This window comes from Tachypleus tridentatus, chromosome 6, assembly GCF_004210375.1.
Source record: "Tachypleus tridentatus isolate NWPU-2018 chromosome 6, ASM421037v1, whole genome shotgun sequence".
Lineage (NCBI taxonomy): Eukaryota > Metazoa > Arthropoda > Merostomata > Xiphosura > Limulidae > Tachypleus > Tachypleus tridentatus.
Genome location: NC_134830.1, coordinates 72988536 through 72999537, shown reverse-complemented (window position 1 = coordinate 72999537; position 11002 = coordinate 72988536). Strand labels below are relative to the sequence as shown.

Genomic DNA, 11002 nt, shown 5'->3' with positions numbered 1-11002 from the left:
GAGAAACCCATTTAAAGTAAAAATGTATCTTAGCATGGCTGGTATGTGTACTAACACTTTTACCAAAATAAAGCAGATAACAGTTGGAATGGGTATTAACACCTTTATAACACCTGAAGATGACCTAGGAAGTCGAAACGTTGTTCTCAGCTTATCAATAAAAGTGTTAATACCCATACCATTATTAATATCAACTGTTAACATGTAAATATATAACAAATAAGTTTAAAAGTGCATTAATATTCTTTGTTTTTTTATTGGTACTGAAAATATGGATAAATTCCTTTATTTTTAAAATGATACCTTCACATTACATTAATCATAGAATCTTCTGTTTTTAAATATTTTATATTTTAATATATACGTTTAACTTATATTAAATTGGAGTATTTTGCCGCTGGAGCTCATAACGTGTGTATCGTCGTTGTCTCGACCAGAACGAGTAAGCCTGCCGAATGAAACAGACTCACGAGGACTTCATGCTTTCATCATACAGACGGTAGGTTCCAGCTTCGGAGCAAAACACCTTGAGAGAAACAGCTCCGGCCTTCATATAACCTATAGATCAGAACATTTTACATATAGTTATCGGACTGTGTTCAAACTTTTAAACAATGATGTCTTTTCAAACTGTTTTGACAGTCATTTGCATTGGATTATTAACTCTTAGAGGTAAGAATAATTAGGAATTTATATGATTATATGCTTATTAGTTAGTAGTTTTATTTGTCCTCTAAAACTTACTTTATTATTCCTTTTTCTTTTTGGTGGGAGGGATAGATTATAAGAAAGCATTTAATTTACCAACTTATATAAAAAATATATATTTAATTTTATATCTTTTCATTTTTTTCTACACTTATGTCTCAGTAACTTTCAGTCTGTTATTGTTCATATTGTACTACTAATATTATAAATAAAATAAATAAAAAAGCAATATAGATCTGGCTACTAAACTTCAAAAAAGGAACCAACTACAAGGGGTTGAAGTATAGATATCACTTTATCGGCTAATGATCACAAAGCAGACTAAATCGTCTCGGCTTTACAAGAAGAATAAAATCTTGAATTACTGGTTTCCTCACTAGCAAAACATATAGAACCAGAATTTCCAATAGTAAAATGTTACTTTATTTCAAAATATTCATAAAAGTAATATTTTCAGGTTAAATAAAGGAAAGATGTAATGATAGAAGCTGAGACGTTATTAAAACACCAAACTCTTGATGGACGTAGTAGGGAAGCTGGTAATGTAGGGGTTTTACTCAATAAATCCATGTTCGCCGAATCAAGTGACACGTCTACTTTGATCCTTAACTTGTTCCGTTTATTTTTCAATTTCAGTAGCCAGCCCTATATAGCTCTCTTATTTAGTGATATTTTTTCTTTAGTACTTAGTTGCTTACTTTTTATGATATTCTATTATTGGCTGGTTATTCCTGTTTTACCTTTTACTTAAGCTTTCTAACAAAACTCGTGTTTCTGTACGAAAGCCAGATTTAAGGGATAATAACATCGTTTACACCAGAAATGTGTTTTTTTTGGATTTTTAAATATTGTAAAGAAATAAAAGTAAATAGTTAAAGACTTTAAAGACTGTTTGCTTTTTGTTTTATCAAATGATAATACAATCATAGTTACTGCTAAAACCAAGTAGGCATCAGGCCTGTTGAAGAAAAATTATTATAAACGAAAATAGAAAATCTCGGGCTTTGACTGCTCGCTGGCTTTCAACTATGAGTTGCTCTGAATAGCTGAAAAGCGGCATATGCACTGGAAACAGAGTAACAAGGCCAAGTAGCCCTTCATATCAGAATTCATACCATCCTTACATAAATGGTGCTAGCGTACTCTCTGATACTTTAGTCATTCTGGAAATGAATAAAACCTTATAATCCGAGACCTTTCTTCTGTCAATATTCAACATGCAACAAGCGGTAAATCACTCAATAACGTCAAAAAACAACTATTTCAAAAAATTAAAAAAACTCACTAAAAAAACGAAGGTCTCAACCCACAGTCATTCTTATATTTATACGTATATATCTGTTCTCATTCTTAGCAGATGCCTTGATAACTATATATATATATATATATATACATAAATGAGAAAAATACTTAAAATATCTAATTATCTAACTTCTTATGATTCACTATTCCAGGAATTTCTTTAATTTTTATATATTTATAGTTATCTTTTTTGTTAAAAACAAAAATTTAAGTTAAGCTGCAAAATGAGTAGCTGATTAATGATTAAACATATAATGAATGACAATTACGCATACAATTGTCAGTCTAAAACGGGAATTTAAAAGATATATATATATTTTTATTTCAGTTTGCTATATGTGTGTTTAATGTTTCTAAAAGTAACTAATTCTTATGTAACACCTTAAATGCTTTAAGTTTATGTGTCAAACTCTCTTTAAATTTTATGCTTTAAAATCATTGAAACATGTACATGACACTCACATAGTAGTATGATAAAGACGTTCTCCGGAGTAAAACTTTTAGTAAGGCTGCTAGTACAAATGTTACGATAAAGTTAATCACTATAACAAAATATTTGTTTTAAAATGTATTCAGTTAAATTTTATACAAATGACATTTTATTAAAATATTATTTGTATTGCAGCCACAATATTGATACAGTAGAAATTACATCTCGCCTTGCACTAGTTTTGACAGTTCTTAATTTTGATCACATAAACGTTTCAAGCCTCTAAAAATACTCTTCTTTGTCCCTTTCAACGTTTCTCACAACAACAATATATATATGTTCAGTTCATTAAGCCTGAAGACGACTGTTGAACAAAGTTAAAAACTAGCTCTAATAAGATAATTTTAGACTGCGTAAGTCAATGTGATGGAAATCCGTTTTTATTAATACGTTTTTTCTAAGTTGGTCTGATATATAGTAAAATTAATCGTAGCATATATATAAATACGTATTTGTGCCTTAATTTTGCAACCAAAATATAGCTGTTACTTGAAACAAAAATAATTAGAATTTACAACGGTCAGTTCAACAGGATATTTAAAAAAGTTTCTTTTTAATTTAAAAATAAATATAAATTTTGTGCAATAATCCGTGATAAAAACATATACATTCCACTTATGTTTTTGTATAATGATGTATTAATGAACATGCATTGCAGGCAAATGTGTTAGGCAAAAATCATAGAGAAGAAGTATATTTTGAAATTACATCAAAGTATATTTTCTCTGTTCTGAACTACTTTTTCTAATAATTTTGGTCTCTTAAACACCATAATTATTTATAGTAAAAATCCTCATATTAATTGTTTTTCTTGTTTGGTATTTACAAAGCAACAGGGATTTCAAACATACTTGATATTTGAGATAATTCCAACATCTGTATTCCAATTAACATTATATATAATGGAAATACTTCTGGGAAACTATAGGTGAACTTTTTAATAACTATTATAAGGATCTAATAAAACCCGTTGTTCTCGGAATTTTGAGCAAAGCTACTCCAGGACTACCTGCACTAACAGTACCTAATTCATAAATAACAGATTAAATGGAAGGTAACTAGTCAACACCACCCACCGCCAACTATTAGAATACTATTTTTCAAAGAAAAATGGAATTGACCAAACATTACACCTATCTCGCAGCTTAAAGGACGAGAATGTTCAGTAAAAGAATTCGCGACTCGCAGACTGCTGGTCAAGTTTCATTAGCCCCTAATGAAACTGAATAAGCGTTGTTTTTCTTTTAGCAATCTTATTCGTAATATTACATTTACAAATATAATATTATTTCGAAGTAAATCTTTTTAAACAAAATTTTTTCGCTCTAGAATAATAGAGAAATGTCCATACAGCAACGTAATTATACAATCAAAATATTTTTCCTTGACGTACCTAAACCGAATTTTCACAGCATTTAGAAGAAATGTAAAAAATCTTACACATTTTTTTTGTTTAAATGTACACCTGTTTACTCCTTCTGTTTGCTTGATCGGTTCAGAATTTCATTCAAAACTACAAAGAACATCTAGCCATCCTTAATTTTGAACTGGTAGACTAGAAAGAAGGGAGCTACTGAGCAGCATCCACCTCCAACACTTGAGCTATTCTCGTCATATCAAACAGTGATATCTGCTAGCCACTTTTATAGCACATACACATAGCCAAATTGAGGAATGCGTTTCACGGCTACGGTTTGCGAAGCATTAATCTTTGGGTTCACAGTTTAGACACGAAGACGACTTGTCTCTCCAAGTTCTGCACTTTTACGAATCTATCTTGTTTATGTTGTTTGGTTTACCTGAAAATAAAGTAGATTGAAACATAAAATTCTGCTCGCCTGTATTTTGTTCAAAATAGCATATCTTAGCAAGCTAACAACTGCAGCTTTTAAATACGAATATAAAGAAAACCTATAACAAGCAGTCGCTCTACTTAAAAAACACATTTAGATAACATTCTGGACTTAGTTGGGCTCATTAAAGATGGTCTAGCTCAAAACTATAGTTCTCTGCTGGTCATGATTTGTTGTTCATTATGAGCGAAATAAAGCTTGAATTGTTTCGCATTTCAAACATGTTTACAGTTCACGTGAGCCAACACGTCTACCATATAAAATGGCCAAAGACCTGCTTTCAGAAAGCTCAGTTTGCAACTTGTCTGTGACAGTTAACGACATTGGTTTGCTACATATTGTAATAGCTCTGAATAAAAAATATACTGAAAATGGTTAGATACGATAAAGTTTCAATTGTTTTCACTAGAAATATTTATTTGTTCAATGAAGTTTTCACTCTTTACACATATCAGTCATGATAAGTTTGTCACAGTTGGAGATAAAATGGTGTTGATAGATGTTGCCTGTTGGGAATATTTAGGAGTAAAAGCTAGTCCCATTTTTACTGTGGCCTCATCACCGTATTAATTTAAAATAGAACATGCGTCTCATTTTCTTATCTTATTTAAGCTCTGACCAAAGTACAAATCGTTGACTTCAATCTGGTCTTATTAACTTGTTGTTTTTGAAACCACGAGTTACTGGTATTTAGTCTTATCTAAAACAATATCTATGATCGAACAGTTGAACTTATATTGAATATTTCATATGTGGAAAATTCTGATATTTTCTATCATAATCCGTAAGTCTAATAATTTTATACTCATCTGATAATCATTCTTAGTCTTACTTACTTCTTGATGATTTATTTTAAGATTCCATGAAACTTGCTTATTCATGTTAAGGAAACGACACTTTGTTCATTACAAACAACAACAAAAAGATTTTTATTATACCGAATTCTTTAGCTTAAGTACATGTGAAAAGCACATATCAACTCTATTAATATTATTCTTGTTGCAGTTTAATCAGCTTGTTCTCCAAGTCGTAATATGTAACGTTACGATTACGATAGTAATTATTGATAAGTCTTTCGGTTTCTGTCTTGTTAGAAAGCCCACCAATAAGAAAACACCCACTTCAGATATAACACTGTTATATTAAACAAAGATGGAACAATAAGCACAAACTTTTATAACTATTTCCTAGATCTGCTCTTTCCAATATTTCAAGCAAAAAACTTTTCGTTGTCAATCTATGTAACCTAAAAAATTACGGTTAATTCTTATGATCCTTACGTTCATGTCATGACTGAATGTTACACAGCCATTCCTGTATTTACTGATCAGGGTTATTCGTATATGATATCACGTAGGTCGTATATTTGTATACCTGAAAGTGTTTATTTTAATACTAGAGCCGAATTAGATTAGAACCTTTTACTTAAGTCATTTGAAGCTTTGTATTGTCAGTTACGGTTTATGTCTTAATGGATTGCTCTTGAAAAAGTTGTAAAGCGAAATGAGTGATTAATTAACTAAAAACAATTTGGTGTTATAAGGCAGTTTATTTCTAGTATTAAAATGTCTTCTATACACCAATATGCACTAAAGAAATTTAATAATCAGGTGTTTATTTGCTTATTAGTAATTTTGTATTCACCGTCTTAGTTCATTTTTCACTCTATGTGGCCCGGCATGGCCAGGTGGTTAAGGCACTCAACTCGTAATCTGAGAGTCTCGGGTTTGAATACCCGTCACACCAAACATGCTTGCTCTTTCAGCTGTGGACGCATTATAATGTGACGGTCAATCCCACTATTCGTTGGTAAAAGAGTAGCCCAAGAGTTGGCGGTGGGTGGTGATGACTAGTTGCCTTCCGGCTAGTCTTACACTGCTAAATTAAGGACGGCTAGCGCAGATGGCTTTCGATTAGCTTTGCGTGAAATTCAAAAACAATCAATCTTTAGTGTTATTTTTCAAGTTGATTTGATATACATATTTTCGACTACGTTTTAGTAACTGTTTTGACAGTCTATTTCTAATATTTATTGCTTTTGCTTTTTTTATAGTTCTTTATTATTAAGTTTTCTTTTTTCACCTTAAGAATTTTGTCATAAGTATTACATTTCTTTCAAATTCACTTTCAACTGTTTTCATTTCAATGTGCTCAAAATGTTTTTCTAATATTTTTTTTCTTTTTACTTATATTAGTAGCTTTGTTCCGTATTCCTCACAAATACACTTTTTGACAAATTTATATTTCTTAATTTAAAAGTTTTAAAGTTTGTTTCAATCAAATTTTGTTTATTTATCTGACTACTTTATTTCTATTTAATTATCAGCGTTTGCTTTTAAAATAGTTTTTTTTTGTTTTCATAGTATTATGTTCCCTCCTATTATATTCCTTACACATTCATCTTTTTTTAAGTGTTTTAACTGCGATTTGCAAAGCTTAAACTGCTCATTTTAATTCTTTTCTCTTTAATATTTTAACAAATTATTTTTCACGTTTTACCTGTTACTCATTCTATGTTATTTACTTCTTTGTGTGTTTAACCTTCGCACGTTCATCTATTCGCTTTTCTCAAGTGCCATTTTCTACTTTGTTTTTACATCTGCTTTAGTTATTCTACACATATAACCAATCCTGAACTTCATAGCTCAAAACATATGGTCAGAGTAAGCAATACCAAAGCCTTCAAAGGGCTAGAAAGCTAAAGCTTCAATAAAGACTCCACATAAAACGGAAACTGTACATATTGGATAGGTGCCATGCGGAAGTCGAGGGTGATTTACAGGCTTTACATTCGACGAATTTCTCTGAACGCCTTAACTTTTTTTATATCCTTTTATGGCCAGTATTTCACCCGCTTTCCTGTTCTTTTACGACACAAACTATACTTGTTTCAATAAATTCTTTGGGCGAATAAAGAAGCCAAGAGAAATAAACTCTCTGCGGAACTACTTATATATTTCAAGGAAAATAAAACAAAAAGAATGGATTTCTGCTATTAATATTAAGACAGTATATCTCTTGTTAGGTCCTATACTTTTTATACTTGTGGATACACAGAAATGCTGAACCAATAGACATAGTTTATAAATATAATTCTTACTTGTGATTCAGAAGAATTGTTTTTCTATTTTGTTTATCCCAAATCATTTTCAAATATTCTAACATTTATGTATCGCAAAAGACACCTCTTTTTTATATCGTTGTATAGAAAAAATACTACAAGAATTGTGAAAAATTTAAATGTTGCAAAAAAATCATATCTCCACGCTAAAATATTATTATATTGTAACCATAAGATTATCAAATTCAGATAATGTTACGCTTTGTAAATATTAAAATGTTATTTATTTAAAGATAGCACATCTAATGTGAAGTAGGCATGTTCATCTAAATCAACATTTATATTTATTGATTTTGAATAATTGCTTTAAAAATGATATATATAACTGAGTCAAATGTTTCTCTAGGAGCTTTGTTCTCTAGCCCTTGGGCCAAGCGTAGTCTAAGTTTAGCGTGCCTGTAAAGTGCATCTGAGGATTCCTGGTTTGTGGCCCGATACCATTATGTTCTTTAAGTTATATGTGTGCGTGTGTAGCAAGTCCAGTAAAAATCATATTTTAAAATTAGATAATTTTTGTTCACAGTAAACACCATTAAAATTCCAGACAAAATAAGGAATGGTGATACTACTTAAGTCCACCCAGATAATAAAACCTTTTCTTTTAAAGATACAGATCGGAATAACGTTATAGAATATTGTGTGCAACTAAGAATAATGTAACACATAAACTGAAACAACCTCTTATATTATGTAAAGTTTGATAATATGTTTGTCAGAAAGTTGTTGACATTTATGCGAATAACACTTTTAATTAGCTATACTCACTATCAACTTAAGTTTTAGTTTTTTCTTAAGTACTTAACTTACATGGATCGAATATTTTGTTTGTTGAATTTCACCCAGACCTACTCAAGGGGTTTTTCCTTTCTTTTTAATCACCCATAATTTAGAAGTGGTAGAGTAAGTAGCTAAAAACTTTTGAGATACTGTAATTGAATAGTTGGAGTTACCAGTCACACTTATAACGCATACACCATCCTAAAGTGCATAGTGCGATTTCTTTTTTGGAGGAAAAGTGTGATAACGGAAGCAAACTACAGAACCTGGATCCACAGTTGAATACACTAAACTCTGGCCCCTGCTGGAGAGTTGATATTAATTGGTATTTAAAACCATAAGATTTATCTTCACCCGTTCAGTTATCATAACGAGAAAAATTTATTTCGTAGATTAACTAATTTTAATAGTTATGAGTGTATTGATGTTACGCAAGAAATAACAACAACTAAATTTACTTCAAGACGATTATATGGAAGAATCGTATAATACATGTTTCCATTACTTTTCTTTTATATCAAGGTCTCTTTTATGTTTCAACAATCGCCAGATAATTTGGACATACTTCGAATCATGATAAACATTTGCCTCCGTTTTTGCACATAAAGAAATTGTTATAAAACGAATCGAAACGGAATGTTACTATTTTGATAAAATTCAATTGTTATATCATTTTAGTACAGAATAAACACTGTATCAGTTTTGGAAAATACAGTAAGTTATAATAATATGCAATAAATATCTACCTCTCTTATAAAAGTTATAAAGTGTCAAATAATGTTAAAAAACTGTAGAATCATAAAAGTTATATCTCAGAGTTATCATACAAAACCTAGCATAGCTGATTCATGTCTTACCAGTTTTCATTATAACATTCGAATAAGAGCAACTAATTTCACCAAAATCGACCCTTTATTATTGAGGCTTTTTTAGGAAACAGATAAATGTAAATAATTATTGTTCAATTTTTATGAGAAATATTATGAGTGAGCAACGAATGACAGTAAAGTGGATACTAATTGCAAAGAGAATAAGTTGTGTGAGACAAAATTATATGTAAATACGCATAAGAAATGCTGGCGAGTATTTACAAGATAAGTCCAATCGCATACAACGTCAAAACACTGTATGTCTAAACAGGTTAAACATAAAAATTAATTATTTACCTAATATAACGACCAAGTGATTATATCAACATACCAATAAGTATCACAAGTGATCTCAATTCTTTCTCTCTTTCTTCTGTTAATTGCTGTATGTTCTCCATTATAAAAACAAGCGATGTAAACAAATCTATACACAAACACAATAAATATCAAATACAGAGAAGTTCCTTCAGGGTCACACACTTCATTATTAAGAATGTCAGAAGAAAAATATCTTTTGTCACAAGATACATAAAACAAGTTTTGTGTAAGCTGTTTCGTCTTGTACGTTTAAAAAAAACATATGCATGAAATTTGACATTAAGTTAAGAGGAACAGAATTTATCAAATGCGTAAATAATATTAAGCTAGTGAATTTGTACCCATTCTTTTAATCTGAATATGAACACTTAACAAGTAAATAGGTAAATTTATGCAGTTTTAGGTGCATCAAAATTGTCTTTATGCTCGTATTTTAGCCAATACAGCCAATTCAGAGGTGAGTGAATATTCAGTATTGAATCTCTTCTGGTTGAACAGAATAATTACTTACCGAATTTTTTTAGACAAAAGCCGCTTTAATCCAACATTTAATTACTTTTCGTGACTTTTGAACAAGTCAGGGAATCTAATCAATATATGTGACAGTAGTGTTGCGTGTATCCATAACTAGATCATATTAGAAGGATAGAGTTTCATTTTCATGTATATGCGCGTTTCTGCGTTGCTTTAACGTTCCGCGTGCAAGAGCAAAATAAGCATTCACTGAATACCAAGTAATCTATCTGCCATGGTGTTAATTTCACACTGGAAAGTGTCTTTGTTGAATTTCTCGTAGCTCGCATGAGATGAACACTTCTCTTTATTTGCGTGCCGTTAAGAGTTATAAGTTCAAATCCTCTGGGAGTTATTGAATAAGGTAGCGATTTAATAAGCGCCTATCAAGTTTATGCCCGTTTTCAAAATATTAGCTTGGCAAAGCTTAAACACACGCACGCGAACATTACACACATATACACGCATATATTCAAATATATAGATATGTTTCATAGTTTCATTTATGCAAGCATATTATCCTCAAAACATAGCCAACTATTAAAATTGTTCTTTCTCTAATTGTTGCGTTCAGTTATAACTGAGCTTGCAAGTAATTTGGTCAAATGTGTAACATATTATAATTTATCTTGGACGAGCCTCGAATTTATTATCTAACGTATTATGACTCATTTCGAACGTCTCTCTGATTTATTGTAATATGCATTTTGATTTCAAATAGCTTGCAACTGAGATAAATTTTAGTTTTAATATAGAAGTTAATTAAATGTCGAGATGTAACAGATTTATGATATCTGCTAACAATATTAATATACACAGTTTTCTTTCTTAATACAAATACATTTTAATATTCAAACAATAATACAACTTATAATAACTTGTTACAGATAATGATTTGTATACAAAATATTTTACAAATTTACAAGCAGCATTGAGTCTTCTATTCGATCCGAAACTTTCTTGATATCTATCTTATCGAGGGTTCACAAAGAGTGAATCAATTGAGTTGATATAGGATTAATACACTTAACGGGGAGCTAGCTAGCTATTT

The 11002-nt window shown here is 30.4% G+C and overlaps 1 protein-coding gene across 4 annotated transcripts in view; it reads left to right on the top strand.

Annotated features, from left to right (window-relative positions):
• Positions 1-363: 363 nt before the first annotated feature.
• The window catches only part of LOC143252796 (cell adhesion molecule Dscam1-like), a 114879-nt gene continuing 104240 nt past the window's right edge, over positions 364-11002 (top strand). For 2 of the 4 annotated variants that reach the window (XM_076505510.1, XM_076505508.1), the window contains exon 1: positions 366-672. In XM_076505510.1, coding sequence (XP_076361625.1) covers positions 615-672 — 58 coding nt within the window. In that variant the 5' untranslated portion in view covers positions 366-614. Of the gene's footprint in view, positions 673-11002 lie in introns of all 4 variants that reach the window. The other 2 variants (XM_076505511.1, XM_076505509.1) reach the window with 2 other exon arrangements.